At 36.0% G+C, this 16,108-nt stretch overlaps 1 protein-coding gene and 1 non-coding gene across 2 annotated transcripts in view; both read left to right on the top strand.

Moving 5' to 3' along the window:
- The window catches only part of FMN2 (formin 2), a 296,800-nt gene that overhangs the window by 194,308 nt on the left and 86,384 nt on the right, over nt 1-16,108 (top strand). Inside the window, exons 10-14 of the mRNA XM_047762652.1 lie at nt 4,454-4,545; nt 4,708-4,837; nt 5,842-5,988; nt 11,182-11,241; nt 11,356-11,476. Of these exons, the coding sequence (XP_047618608.1) occupies nt 4,454-4,545; nt 4,708-4,837; nt 5,842-5,988; nt 11,182-11,241; nt 11,356-11,476 (550 nt within the window). The remainder of the gene's footprint in view (nt 1-4,453; nt 4,546-4,707; nt 4,838-5,841; nt 5,989-11,181; nt 11,242-11,355; nt 11,477-16,108) is intronic.
- LOC125117094 (U6 spliceosomal RNA) lies at nt 4,001-4,104 on the top strand. The gene has a single exon (XR_007132470.1). It is a non-coding gene; the product is annotated as a U6 spliceosomal RNA (small nuclear RNA).

A 16,108-nucleotide genomic window follows, 5' to 3' on the forward strand; every position in this document is an offset into this window, starting at 1 on the left:
CTTAAGTTGAACTTTAGAATTAGAAAAAGAGAAGTTTAGAATTAGAATCAAGAAAGAATTAGAATCACTTACAGATTGACTATAGGGACTTAGTTAAATCCAAAAAGTATGTTTCTTTCTAGTTGATCTAGGATGTGGTACTGCCTGCCAAATCATAAGCTATTGACTGATTTTTTGATAGTTATGCTTCTTTTAGATAAACCATCTCTAGTGAATTCCTGGGAGATGGAAGATGGAATGATTAACACTGCTCTATTGGAAATGAATGAAATGGAAATGTTCACATACTCTCAGCATCCTCCTCTCCCTTGCCATACCTGCTCCTCAGCCCCATCCTCTATTTGGAGGTTACAGGTTTTCTTGGGAGTTGAAATTCCCAGTTCCAGTTTCCTGGGGTGTATGGGTTTTGGATAGTGGAGGTCAAAATATTTGGTGAAATCAGGGATGGTGGCCAGGAATCTGGGTCCCTTCAGCAGTTGGTGAAGTTTGTGTCCTGGGTGTCGGGTGCAGTGAATCTTGGTAATTGGTGAAAACCTCCAACTTAGCAGCTGGGGTCTATTTCATTTATAGGCAAACAGGAAATCTTGAGGAAAGGATATTCCGATACAAACCTTCTGCAGATAATTGGGATGGGAGAGGGAACGAGCATCCAGTAAAAGAAAGCAACCAAAAGATAATCCCTATGTTAGCGACTGAAACGATTTAATCTTGGGAGGTATGGGTATGAGACTTGGAGTGGAGAAGTTTGTCATTTGAATGTTTAGAACTTGGAAATTCCTTTATGTTGTTAATTGATGTATGAGTATGTAGTTACTTTGCCCATAAGGAAAAATGAACCTATGTCAACAAATAACTCTCATCACCACTGGTATGGCTGTGAGGTCACTAGCATCTCCTTCACAGGAGAGAGTTATATATGGTTTTAAAAAGCAGTGATGGAATTCCCTCATGGTGCAGTGATTAAGGATCCAGCATTGTCACTACTGCAGCTCTAGTTGCTGCTGTGGTACAGGTTTCATCCCTGGCCTGAGAACTTCTGCACCATGGGCATGGGCCCCCCCCTTAAAAAAAAGTGGAAGAAGAACCCTATTAAAGGGTTGAGCAAAAAAGAGTGGTATAAGCAATGTAATATATTGTGTGGTGGAATTTTGCTGAAATCTGAAGCCCACCATATGTCTTTTTATCTCCAGTGTCTAGTGTATTGCCTGGCAAAGAATCAGCCTTTGATTGAATGAGTGGATGAATAAATCCCTAAAATTTATCCTTTTTAAATTCCAGCCCTAATGATGACTTTAAACTGGTGGACCAGAGAACACTAGAGACTAAGTTCACTTCAGAGGTCAAACAAGGCCAGAATTCAGCAGTTTAAGAGTCCAGCATTGTCACTGTTGTGGCTCAGGTCACTGCTGTAGCACAGGTTAGATCCTTGGTGCAGGAACTTCCATATGCCACAAGCATGGCTTAAAAAAAGCCAGACTTATCCAGATGATCTCTAGGTTCTGATACAAATTTTTAGTCACTAGTTCGACATACTGATGGTTGCTGACAGGAGTAAAAATTTAGAGCCTTAACAGGTAGAAAATAACTGACTTTTGCTTGATTCCACACATTTTGCAAGGAGAAAGCCAAAATGACGGGCAAGAAGAAACAGTTGGTCTTGGTGTGTTGATGCCTATGAGAATCTTGTAGATTTGATTAACATTGCTTAAAACCTACTATGTTTCAGTCCTACTTCCTGTACACATAAGTATTGCTACATAACAGATGAATGATAGGTATGCAAGAAAGTTGTGTTCAATGAATGTATAGATGAGTTAATTCATATCCTGGGCATAGCTTTCTTATTTTGTTATTTACATATTTGTGTCACAGCATTTGAAATGACTAATTCTGTCTCATACATGTATAGGTATCTATTTTTGGATTCAGATTACCTCATAAGAACTCTTCTTATACGCTTAGGATGACGATAAACAGTTGGAACTGTCTGTATATCATTTCTTCAATATTTCCTATTTTGATTGTCCCGTCATATCTGTCCTATTTTTACCTCTCTCTTCTCCAAGGACTTAGAGCTGTTCTTTTTTCATATTCAATTACTGATCTAATTTTTCAATGTTTAAAAAGAATTACTGGCTGGGCATAGCTTTCATAACCGCATAGTCTTCCCTTCGTATCTGTGAGGGATTGGTACCAAAATCCACAGATGCTCAAGTCCCTTAAGTAAAATTATGCAATACCTGCACATAACCCACACACATTCCCCCCCCCACTCCATATATACTTTAAATCACCTCTTGATTACTTACAATACCTAATGCGGTATAAATGCTATGTAAGCGATTGCTGGAACACAGCGAATTCAAATTTGCTTTTTGGAACTTTATGGAGTTTTTTCTCCCAAATATTTTGGATCTGCATTTGGTTGAATCTACGAATGCAGAACACATAGATACAGAGGGTGGACTGTACCAGGACCATGCTGGTCATTAGGACCATAGGGATACACAAGACATGTCCCTTCTCAAGAAGCTTTAGTCAGTAAAATCAGTAGCCACTGTGTATATAACCACTAAGACACTGATAAGTGTAGCGTAAAACAGAGTGAATGTAATAAGGTTCTGTGTTATTCTGGAGAGAGATTAGTTATAATGGAGATCAAGGCGGGCAAGGCAGCTTTGCAGGGGAGCTTATACCGAAGCCAAACCACCTTCTTTATTTCTCTGCATCCTTTTGTTGTATTACATTCCAAAAGCAAAATTTATCAAACCCTCAGATCTACTGATCCATCATCAAGTCATCTTTATTTTGCTAAAAGAAGCTTCCTTTGAGGAACTAGTCTTTGCTAGTTAATCCTAGTCAAAAGAAAAGCCTGCATTTCAAAATAATCAGTATGTACAAAAAAGAACATAGTTTTGTTTAGATGACATCTGTAGTCTCTAGAAGTCTTTCAGGTGCTGTAATGTATAACAGTTTATAGCTGAGCAGCTTTTCTGTTTAAACAACAAATAATGATGAAGGGGTTTTAACTTCTGAGGACTGGACTCAAACCCAAGATATGGTTGTGTACTTAAACATCTTCATGCACTTAGAAATGTAGTATTTTGGCTGTTCTGAAACATCTTTGTAAATTGTAGAGACATGACTGAAAATAAAAATTATCCAGATTCTCCATAAACTGTAGTGTTTTTAAAGTCTATAAAGTCTTCTACCTCATGTTGAAATGCAGAGGATCCTGTCCTATAAAGTAACAAACTTAGAACTACACATTTTTAGCTTGAGATTTTAAAGGGTGAAAGAAGACACTGAGGAAGAAAAGAAGCCTGAAACTAGTTTTGTACCAAAAAGAAAATTCAGAGGAATCAAAATCTTATTGTTGTTACATGACTTAATAATTAAATTGTGCTTTTCTTTCCTCAAAACAAAGATATAAACAATGATTGCCATAGTTATTTTTTTAAAAAAATTCTTTTTCCTTCAAATCTTATAATAGCTTTAGGATCAAACTACTTCCAAATTTAACTTGATTAATTTATGAATAAGAAATACCACTTTAAATGAAATTTTTGCATACTAAAGAGTATTATAAACAGCTAATAAAAACTAGAGAGGAAAACTATTGTTTTAAAGCATGCTGGAATAAATATTTTCCACATCACTATTAGCCAATAACATTTGGGATATTTGGAGGTGATCTGGTTTGCATTAAGCATATTTACACTTTAAAATGCCTTCTAGTGGAGGTCCCATCATGGCATAGTGGAAATGAATTCGCCTAGGAACCATGAGGTTGTGGGTTCAATCCCTGGCCTTGCTCAGTGGATTAAGGATCTGTTGTTGCCGTGAGCTGCGGTGTAGGTCACAGACGTGGCTCAGATTTGACGTTGCTGTGGCTGTAGTGTAGGCTGGCAGCTGTATCTCTGATTGGAGCCCTAGCCTGGGAACCTCCATATGCCACGGGTGCAGCCCTAAAAAAGAAAGAAAGAAAAAAGGCCTTCTAGTGCTCGCTTAGGCAGCACATATACTAAAATTGGAATGATACAAAGATTAGCATGGCTCCTGTGCATGGATGACAGGCAAATCTGTGAAGCGTTCCGTATTTTTAGTGGGATGGACTGGGAGTTGGGATTAGTAGATGCAAGCTATTACATTTATAATGAATAAGCAATGAGTTCCTGCTGTATAGCACAGGGAACTATATCCAATCACTTGGAATAGAACATGGTAGAAGATAATATGAGAAAAAAATATATGACTGATTCCCTTTGCTGTACAGCAGAAATTTACAGAACATTGTAAATAAACTATACTTTAATAAATTTAAAAGTAAAATGTCTTGTGAATTGAAACAAGCTTTACCTCAAACATATGCTAAGAAACATGAAAACATATAGGATTTTGCCATACTTAAGACCATCATTATCTAAAAACTACCTGGCTTTTGTTTTTCCAGAGAGCACAGTCAGATGAACTGGAAAAAATTGAAAAGCATGGCCGGTCCTCCAAAGACAAGGAGAATGCCAAGTCTCTGGACAAACCTGAGCAGTAAGCATACCTTACGATCCTGTAGATGGCATCCAGGATATGGGTGGCTCTTTCCACTTGAGAAATGAAGTATCTTCCATGCATAAGTGTCATAAATGCTGTGAGGATAAACCTACTTATCTGCATTGTATTTTTCCTCTCAACTTGGCTTTATTTCCTTAGGTTCCTTTATGAACTATCACTAATCCCCAACTTTTCAGAGCGAGTCTTTTGCATCCTGTTCCAGTCCACATTTTCAGAAAGCATTTGCTCAATTCGTCGCAAACTGGAATTGCTACAGAAATTGTGTGAGGTGGGTTCTGGTCCATCAAGAGCTGATGTTTGGATTCCAATATTCCAGTGTTCATAATTTCAACCATGTTCATATTTCAAACAAATTGTCTTTTATTTACTGTAAGTATTCATACAGTTTGAAGGATAGTGGTCCCACAGAAGAGACTATATGGTGATTGAGCTTTAAGGTGATAGCAAATGTGCAGGTGGGCGCACAGGACCAGGGCTGTGCTGCTGGGGAGTAGTCATTGCGTCCATCCCCATGGGCTCCTGTCCAAAGCAAAGCCTTCACTTTTCATGATCCTCTCTTCCTTCAGACTGCCAACTGGATGCCATTTGAAGTCATTTTATTTCTTTCAATTTCTCCCGAATTGTTAGTGATTCCAACTGAACAGCCATATGACTCAACAGAAGATAAATATTTTTTTGAAAACAATAAATGCTTAGCAGAAATTACCATTATTAACATTTAAAACAATTTGTCAAAAATTAATACTACCATTTATCTGGTTGTGGTAAATCTTTTTGAAAAGTAGTAAGGATATTATTAAAGACACATTTTCAGAGGATGCGACATATAAATTCAAGTTAAACTTTATGTTTTGAAAGATGCGAATGTGAACCTTTCAGGGATAAATATAAAATTGGAAATTAAAATTTATGACTATATTTTGTATTGCTATACCTTGTGCCAAAAATTTGCATTGCGCAAGACGCTGATGGCAGAGATTTTGTGGTGGTTCTCATATCACAGCCTTGTTTGTTTTCCTTGCAATTACACCATAGAAGTGACCTGGGCTGGTACCTCAGCTTACAGAAACACACCTGCATGCCTGTTGGTGGTGCAACTTTTTAAAGTTAATTTTAGAGACACTGCTCTTAAAATATATGCAATAAAGAGCACTGATAAAAGTTTGGGTGTGACCCCAAATTATTAGTATACATGAGTATCTGCCACTGACTTAAGATAATGCATTCAAAACTTTGTATAATCAAGAAATTTTTCTTTATCCTGTTTTACAGACATTAAAAAATGGCTCAGGGGTTATGCAGGTCTTGGGTTTGGTGCTTGCCTTTGGCAACTACATGAATGGTGGAAATAAGACTCGGGGACAGGCAGATGGTTTTGGATTAGACATTCTTCCGAAGCTGAAAGATGTCAAAAGCAGTGTAAGTATTTCAGGTGAATGAATGTGGCATGCTGAGGGCTGCTTGTCTTATCTAGTAATAAGTTTGACTGTGAACCAGTGTGGTAAATATTTATGTTACAAGGTTATGAGCTAATAAAAGTAATGGCTATCATATATTTGTGATCTAGAGAATAATAATGTTTCCTAAAGGGAGTAATTTTGAATCCTATGTCTAATGAATCGAGTAGACTTTTTTTTTTTGTCTTTTTGCCATTTCTTGGGCCGCTCCCTCGGCATATGGAGGTTCCCAGGCTAGGGGTCTAATATAAGCTGTAGCCACCAGCCTACACCAGAGCCACAGCAACGAGGGATCCAAGCCGCGTCTGCAACCTACACCACAGCTTACGGCAACGCCAGATCCTTAACCCACTGAGTGAGGCCAGGGACCAAACCCGCAACCTCATAGTTCCTAGTCGGATTTGTTAACCACTGCGCCACGACGGGAGCTCCATGAGTAGACAATATTTTAAAATAAAAATAATTTTTTACTTTATCACTACCATGTCTGTTAATATTTTCCCTTTTGGATCTGAGGACTAGTTAATTTCCATAAATTAGACAGGATACCCATTACTTTCTTGTTTTCCGTGTTAAGTAATGGAGGCCAGCAAGCTCATGTTTTAAAAACAAAGATGAGTGAAAAGTTTTGTAAATAAAATATGAAAGATGATCCTCTCTTCCTACATAGCATCTTCACCTTAATACTAGTATGTATGGAAAAGTCTAAGCCTTTTTGCAAGCCTAATTTTGTTTAAATTCTACTTCTATAATTTGTTTAAAATTAACATTGAAGAGATTTTTGAGACTGTCAGTAGAAATATAAGATTAGGGAAATTACCACATTTCCATACTCCAAACTCCCCATCCATCCCACTCCCTCTCCTACCCCTTCCTCCTTGGCAACCACAAGTCTGCTCTCTATGTCTGTGAGTCTGTTTCAATTTTATAAGTAGGTTCATATTTATAGGCCATATTTTATATTCCACATGTAAGTGATATCATACGGTATTTGTCTTTCTCTTTCTGACTTACTTCACGTAGTATGCTAATTTCTAGTTGCATCTATGTTGCTGCGAATGACATTATTTCATTCCTTTTATGGCTGAGTAATATTCCATTGTACATATGTACCACATCTTCTTTATCCATTCCTCTGTCAATGGACATTTAGGTTGTTTCCATGTCTTGGCTTTTGTGAATATTACTGCTGTGAAAATAGGGGTGCATACATCTTTTTGAATTATAGCTTTGTCCAGATCTATGCCCAGGAGTGGGATTGCTGAATTATATGGTAATTCTGTTTTTAGTTTTTGAGGAACCTTCATACTGATTTCCATAGTGGTTGTACCAATTTACATTCCCACCAACAGTGTAAGAAGGTTCCCTTTTCTCCATACCCTCTCCACCATTTTGTTATTTGTAGACTTATTAATGATAGCCATTCTGACTGGTGTGAGGTGATACCTCATTATAGTTTTGATTTGCATTTCTCTAATAATTAGTGATATGAGCATCTTTTCATGTGCCTAATGGCCATCCATATGTCTTTGGAGAAATGTCTATTTAGGTCTTCTGCCCATTTTTCAATTTAGTTGTTTGCTTTTCTGTTGTTGAGTTGTATGTATATTGTGGAGAGTAAGCCATTGTCAGTTGCATCATTTACAGATATTTTCTCCCATTTTGTAGTTTGTCTTTTTGGCTTTTTTTATGGCTTCCTTTGCTATTCAAAAGCTTGTAAGTTTGACTAGGTCCCATTTGTTTATTTTTGTTTTTATTTCTATTGCCTTGGGGGGGACTGAACCTAAAAAGACATTTGTATCATTTATGTCAGAGAACATTTTACCTATGTTCCCTTCTAGGAGTTTTATGCTATCATGTCTTATGTTAACGTCTTTAAGCCATTTTGAGTTTATTTTTGGCATGGTGTGAGGGTGTATTCTAATTTCATTGATTTACATGCAGCTATCCAGTTTTCCCAATACCACTTGCTAAAGAGGCTTTTTGCTATTTTATATTCTTGCCTCCTTTTCTGAAGATTAGGTGACTATAGGTGTGTGTATTTATTTCTGGGTTCTCTATTCTGTTCCAATGACCCATGTGTCTGTTTTTGTACCAATACCAAACTGTTTTGATTACTGTAGCTTTTGTAGAATTGTCTGAAGTCTGGGAGAATTATACCTCCTGCATTTTTTTTTTCCCCTCAGGATTGCTTTGGCAATTCTAGGTGTTTTATGGTTCCATATAAATTTCTGGATTATTTGTTCTAGTTCTGTGAAAAATGTCATGGGTAATTTGATAGGGATCACATTAAATCTGTGGATTGCTTTGGATGGTATGGCCATTTGAACAATATCGATTCTTCAAATCCAAGGGCATAGGATATCTTTCCATTTCTTTGAATCCTCTTTAATTTCCTTTATTAACGTTTTTATAGTTCTCAGTGTATAAACATTTCACCTCCTTGGTCAGGTTTATTCCTAGGTAATTTTTTTTTGGTACAATTTTAAAAGGTATTGGTTTTTTTTCAGAGTTTCTGCTCTGGTACAACAGGCTTGGCAGCATCTTGGGAGCACTGGGACACAGACTGGATCCCTGGCTGGCACATTGGGTTAAAGTTCCAGTATTGCTGCAGCTGCAGTTTAGGTGGCAACTGCAGCTCGGTTCTCATCCCTGGTCTGGGAACTCCATATGCCGTGGGGCAGCCAAAAATAAATAAATAAATAAATAAATAAATAAATAACATACTGTTTTTTTACATTCCCTTTCTGAAATTTCATTATTAGAATACAGAAACGCAACTGATTTCTGAATGTTAATCTTGTATACTGCTACTTTGCTGAATTTGTTTATCAGATTAAGTAGTTTTTATGTGGAGTCCTTAGGGTCTTCTATGAATAGTATCATGTCATCTACATATAGTGACAGTTTTACCTCTTCCCTTCCAATCTGGATACCTTTTGTTTCTTGTCTGATTGCTGTGGCTAGGCCTTCTAATACTATGTTAAATAAAAATGGCAAGAATGGGCATCCTTGTCTTGTTTCAGATTTTAGCAGGAAAGCTGTCAACTTTTTTCTGTTGAGTATTATACTGGCTGTGGGTTTGTCATAAATTAGGCTTTTATTATGTTGAGACATATTTCGTCTGTACCCACTTTGATAAGAGTTTATATCATGAATGGATGTTGAATTTTGTCAAATGCTTTTCCTGCATCTATTGAGATGAACATGTGGTTTTTTAACTTCATTTTTGCTTTTTTCTGCCTGTCAACAACTTACTTGTTCATTCATATTCACTCATCTGTTCATTTGACATTCTTGGATCAGGTTTCTATGAAATGCCAAACACTGTGTTTTTCCAAAATTGGGAAAGATTTAATCCTTGCTTGGGAAAGATTTAACCCATATAATCTTTGTGGTTTTTATGGTTATATTTGTTTTATTTGTATGATACACATTTTCATAGGCACCTCCAATAGGTCAACCTAATAAATCACATTTATTTAAAAACAACAGCTTTCTTTTAAACACAAGGTAGCTTTTGAATAGTTCTTAACAACTAATTATTTGATTGAAACGTAATTTTTGCAAGTAAATTGGAATGTAAGTAGCATCACTATAATATTACTTATAAAAATGGATCTCAGATTTTGATAATCATAATTACATATGAGTAAGGTATTTTTTGGTATTGGTTGATATATCCTCTAATAAGTTAAATTTCATTAAATAATTAAAGAGTAATCTACATACAAAATAATGAAGCAGTAGAGTTCCCACTGTGGTACAACTGTATTGGCAGTGTCTCTAGCTCCAGGACACAGGTTCGATCCCCAGCCCAGCATAATGGGTTACAGCATCTGGTGTCAGCTGCAGTCACAACTGTGGCTCAGATCTGATCACTGGTCTGGGAACTCCATAAGCCATGGAGCGGCCAAAAAAGAAAAAAAAAAATGAAGCAAGATTTTTAAAATAATTTCACTTGCAGGAATTCTGATTTGGTTCTTTCTCTATAAAAACAAATAACTATTTGTATAGTTATATATATATACATAGTACTATTTGTAGGCCTGCACAGATGGAGCTATTACTCAAATCACTCAGCATTAATTTTTCCTTAGCTTGCCTATCAACAGGCATTTAATAAGTGTTTCATTAATTAATTCCGTCATTGCTAATTATTTCACTGATTTACATGGTACAAAAGACAAAGGGAGTCAATTTGCTTAAATCATTTTACAAGCAACTTATTTTTAATTAGTATATTACTTTTATTGTTATTTCATATATTTCTAATAGATAATATTAGTAATAGATATATTAGGAGTAGATTGTATATATTGCTATATGGTAAGCCTAACAGATATATTATCATTTCTTGTCAAATTTGATTATAAAAAGATATTGCTCTTTATCGATGGGGGAAAACCATGGTTAGTTTGAACATTCCAGGAAACAAAGTTTGTGTTATAGAGCATGTTTTAAAAATATGCATTTGTATTTGATTTCTCACATCCAGATTATCTAGTACTAATTTTGAGCAATGAAAAAAATTAAAAATTAATGCCTCTTAAGATCCAGAAAAGTGTAAAGCTCTTTGAAGACTGTTAGATATGAAACAGTTTTCTTTTACTTTCTTTAGAACTACACACATTGCATTATTTATAGCTGTGTGGATGTTAATTCCTAAATCTCAGTTACTGACATAATTTATAATATGTATTTCCATTTTTAAAGCTCCAGCTTGCTTGAAATAATACTTAACTTCTGGATTTTTCTAATCTACATACTAACGAGCCTCAATCAGACTTACTCTTAGTATGGTCCTTGTTGGTCCACCCATGTAAAAATGCTGGTGATATTGAGTCATTTCAGTTTAGGCAGTAGTTATACCTCTTATAATAAAACATAAAAATGAACTAATTTTCTGATTAACAAGGGGAAAACAGGAAAGTTTATACAGTTGAGACTACTCTGTGAAACAGCTGTGCTTCCATGTGGAGCTTATATTGGGACAGTGGGGAAACAAGATCCTCTGTGCTAGCAAACTAAAGTGGCACTTTTCACTCTAAATATTCTCATCTAAGAATGTGGATTTACTGGAATTCATTTTACTTAACACTGTGTATTTAATAATTTAAAATATATTTCTACTTACTTTGGTCTCTCTGCCTAGGACAATAGCAGAAGCCTTCTGTCATATATCGTGTCCTATTATCTTCGTAATTTTGATGAGGTAAGAGTTTTTACAGAGAGTCAGCCATAATTTGTTCTTTATTGTGGAGTGATTTGGCCATGTGTGTCATATTACTCTCATTTAGTTGAACATTCCATGTTTCCTGCTGATTAGGATGCTGGGAAGGAACAGTGTGTGTTTCCATTGCCTGAACCCCAGGACCTCTTTCAGGCCTCGCAGATGAAGTTTGAAGATTTTCAAAAAGACCTCAGAAAACTAAAGAAAGACCTGAGAGGTAACTTAACAATCTAAAAGAAGCTCGTGGTTATTATTTATGCTTTTTTAATGAGAGGAAAGACTTCTCGGTGTTTTTAAAGAAAGTAAAGTCTTTTACGTCCTTGTAAACATTTTTCTAAAGTGGGAAAAGAAAAAATTTATCAATAATTTTATTTTTTGTTGTTTAAAAAGTTATATGTATTAGAAATTTATTTATTGACTAACAGCTAGGTTGTTCAAATAGCAGTCTCTTCCATCAGGGTCAAATCTGATTGTCTTGTTTTCACTTGATAGCCAAGAACATTTGTACATTTATCTTGTCATTGTTAAAAGGTAAATATTCCCTCCCCACCATCCTTAGTGTGCCTAGCCAAGATTGAGACCTGTGAACTTCCTGAGAAGACATCTTCTTTTACATATTTGTTCAAAAAAACACATGCATGTGTAATGCTTTAATGCTATCAAAAGCTTTATATCAAATCATTTTGAAGAAGGTTTGAAATTCTTTGTTTGTAAATTTAAAGTAACACCCAGAAGCAAATGGTTATTTTTTTTAATTTTTATAAATAGTATCCCTTTCATCCCTCCCTTTTAAATGAAGTTCAGTTGGCTTACAATTTTATATTAGTTTCTGGTATACAAAGTAGTGATTCAGTATTTTCATACATTATGTGCCACACAAAGTTATTACAGTATAATTGACTATATGTCCTGTGCTGTACCTTAATTTTAAAACTGGCAGTTTGTACCTCATAATCTCCTTCACCTATTTCATCCATCCTTTTTATCTGCTTTTCATGAGGTTTCCTCTTATTCTGGAGTTAAAACCCCTTAGCTGTCTATTTAGGACTCTTTCTAACTCTTCAAGCACAGACAGGGAGTAATTTTATGTGAGATTTTTATTTCATGTTGTATCACCAGATGAGAAGAAGAGGCTTGGCTAGCCCATCCAGAAACTAAAAATATGATAAAACATTTTAAGATATTCCATCTCAATGTTGAAATGTTTATCCAGAGATATTGATCTATAATCAAATTTATAGAGTTGTTACAGTCTTGTAACAGGTGCTTTTATATGGATTTAAATCAACACAGTAACATATAGTTTGCTTATAGTTCCTAAACACTCAACATTTATTATGGGCCTGATGCATCTGCTAGGTGCTGTGGGTACCCAGAGATACAAGCATTTCTGTCAAGGAGGCATAAAGTCCTGTCTAGATGCTCCCCTGAGAGCCTCAGATATGGGTGCTCATTGATTGAACCCAAGAATGACCACCTTGTTTTTAAAAAATTAAAACTATGTTACATTTGCGTAATGCTACATTGCTATGTATTTAAGTATAATTTCTTAAAGCAATGTAAAACCCAAACCATTCACATGTGGTAGTTATCATTCATCAAAATTTAGCCAATTAGCTTGGTTTGCTTATGAGATGCTTCTCTCTCTCTCCTTGATGTATTGCTGGGCATTTCTGGGCTTTCTGGAAGGTACTTAATACTTTTATGCATTCAGCCTTGCAAAGTAGAGTACCATATCTTACACATGGTTTTATAAACAAGTGGAGTGGTGATCTCATAACCCAGAGATTTATATTCACTGTGGTTGGTGCTTCACTTTGGAATGTTACCTCATTTACTTCACATCTACATGCTTCCTCAGTATAGTTATGAGGCCATGCATGAAAATGGCTGATTTTCACAAGACTCAGAGCTTAAAAGAGAAAACTGACACACACCGGAAAATGGGTTTGAGAAGGCTGTGTAGCCAGTACGACCAAGCACTGTTTGCTCCGGCACATTTGACTTCTTGAGCAATGACTGCATGTTGAAGGGGCGTCTTAGCAGTGTTTGGGCCCCTCAGAGGGTTAAGAAGGTGGTGATTTTAACCCCAAGGGTTAACAGTTTCTAAGACCTTCTCTGAAAGGCGTGTTCCTTCAACTAGTACCTATTGGCTTTACCCAGCACAGAATTTCTCAAGTTTGTCTGTAGGCTGTTACACATTGGTGCCCTAGAAATGGGAAGTTTCATGACCAGATGAGTATGAGAACTGCTGGGCTAAGATAAACTTAAAGGCATTCCCAGTGTCCTCTGAACAAAGGGCGACGGCATCCCTAGTTTACCTGATCACAGAACACTTTTTTTCCAGTGTATCTAAAGTGTTGTTGCAGAACTCATTTCAAGAAATACAAGCCTGCCACCCTGTAACAGAAGCATATGTCTCTAAGGAGCTGACAGTGAAGGTGGGGAAATGAAAATACAGGTCATGAAATAATCTCTGTATATACTACTATTCTTGCAAAATGAGATCAGCTTCAATAGCTATTTACAAGGCTGTCAAACTCTGAGGAATCCTTTAAAAACTGACAAAAATCAGGGTTTAATTATACCTCTTATTTTTTGCTTTTCCAAAATGAGCTTTTCCATAGAAAAAGAGATCTTTTGTGACACAAGAAAGGAAATATTATGATCTGAAATTTAAATTCAATTTCTGGGAAGGATGTAGCATGAACACAACATTTCATTTCAACAAGGCATAGAATAGAACTGCCTTGTGTCCCTTTACAGAATGAGATGGGTGTAAAGATATGTTGATATAACTGAATAGGAGTTAATAGGAGGTTATGTTGGATGTAATTACTTTAGAATAATCTACTTTGATAAATATACCCTGATAGAAGCAGAGATTTTCATACTAGGTGAAGTAAGTCAGAAAGAGAAAGACAAATACTGCATTTATTACTTATATGTGGAATCTAATATATATCACAAATGAATGTACCTCCATAAAAGGAGCAAACTCATGGACATGGAGAACAGACTTATGATTGCCAAGTGGGAGGTGGAGGGAGTAGAATGGACTGGGAATTTAGGGTTAGTAGATACAAACTATTGCATTTGGAGTAGATAAGCAATTAGGTCCTGCTGTATAATGTAGGAAACTATATCCAATCACTTGTGATGGAACATGATGGAAGATAATATGAAAAAAAGAATGTGTATGTATATGTATGGCTGAGTCATTTTGCCGTAAAGCAACAATTGAAAGAACATTGTAAGTCAACTATAATGAAGACATAAATGTTAAGGAAAAAAAATTCCTTTTAAGTGATTGAATTAATAATTCCCTTCAGAAAATTCCAATAGTCTGTTCACTTTTTTTTTAGAAGCAAGTTTTTTTAAGGAGGTTTTTAAGGAGATGTTATATAGAGAGAATTTATCCCAATATTTTCCATATAGTTAATATCCCCAAAATATTGGCTATTTATAATAAGGAAAAAATAGAATAAAGAGTGTGATTGGTTCGATAAAGACAGATAAACTAGTGCTGTTAAGCCACTCATTTTCTGGCTCTATCACTATTTCTTCTTCTGCTTCCAGACTTAATAAGGTATGTCTATTTATTATCTTGCTCTGTACTTAGAACTTTTAACTGGAAGACTGATGTCTACCATAGTGTTTTAAGAATTGTCAACAATGATCTGTTCACATATCCATCACTTTTTCCTCGTCCCAAAACTCCGCATTAGGGCCAATTGGTCCACTGTTCTAGGTATCCGAACCTGTCTTTTATAAATTTTTAAAATCTGCCTTTCTGGAGTTCCCATTGTGGTGCAGCGGAAATGAATCCGACTAGGAACCATGAGGTTGCAGGTTTGATCCCTGGCCTCGATCAGTGGGTTAAGCATCCGGCGTTGCCATGAGCTGTGGTGTAGGCCAGCAGCTATAGCTCTGATTCATCCCCTAGCCTGGGAACCTCCATGTGCCATAGGTGCGGCCCTAAAAAGCAAAAATGAAATCTGCTTTTCTTTTGCTATAGTCTTTATACATTTCTCAACATTGTCTTCAAGTTCATTAACTCTATGACTGTGCAACCTGTTGTTTATATTATCAATGCAACTATTTACCATATCTATGTTTACCTTTAAATAACTTCTTGTTCTTATTTTGGATATTATCTTTATCTCTCTGATTTTATAAAAATATATTAAAATTCTTTTTGGATTTTTTTATACTTTTTGTTTCATCTGCAATGAATCCATGCTTCGTTCATTAATACTTATAAGCTGTGTTTCTACTCATTAGTTTTCTTCATAGTATTAGAATGTTGATTTAAAACAGGCATCAGAGAGTTCCCTTGGTAGTTCAACAGTTAAAACCCGACTAGGATCCATGAGGATTTGGGTTTGATTCCTGGCCTCACTCAGTGGGTTAAGGATCTGATGTTGCTTTGAGCTGTGGTGTAGGTCCCAGACACAGCTCAGATCCCATGTTGCTGTGGCTGTGGTGTAGGCTGGCAGCTGCAGCTCCTATTCGACCCCTAGCCAGGGAACCTCCATATGCTGTGGGTACAGCCCTAAAAAGCAACAACAACAACAACAACAAAAAAAAAAACAGGCATCAGAAGGTATTAGTAGGTTATATCTGTGGGCTTTTGGAAATAAAGTTCAGTTGGAATATAGCCATTCCAGCTATATATACAATTATTTATGAATTATCTATGATTGCTTTTGTGTTATAACTGAAGAGTTGTGGAGTTGTGACAGAAACTGTCTTATCAGCCTTTTGTCCTTTGCTCTCCCTTCCTCTCACCCTTTAAATCCTGCACTCTTTAAATTTTTTCCATTTTTCAGACTTGGCCTGCCTTTGG

Source organism: Phacochoerus africanus, chromosome 15, assembly GCF_016906955.1.
Source record: "Phacochoerus africanus isolate WHEZ1 chromosome 15, ROS_Pafr_v1, whole genome shotgun sequence".
NCBI classification, from domain to species: domain Eukaryota; kingdom Metazoa; phylum Chordata; class Mammalia; order Artiodactyla; family Suidae; genus Phacochoerus; species Phacochoerus africanus.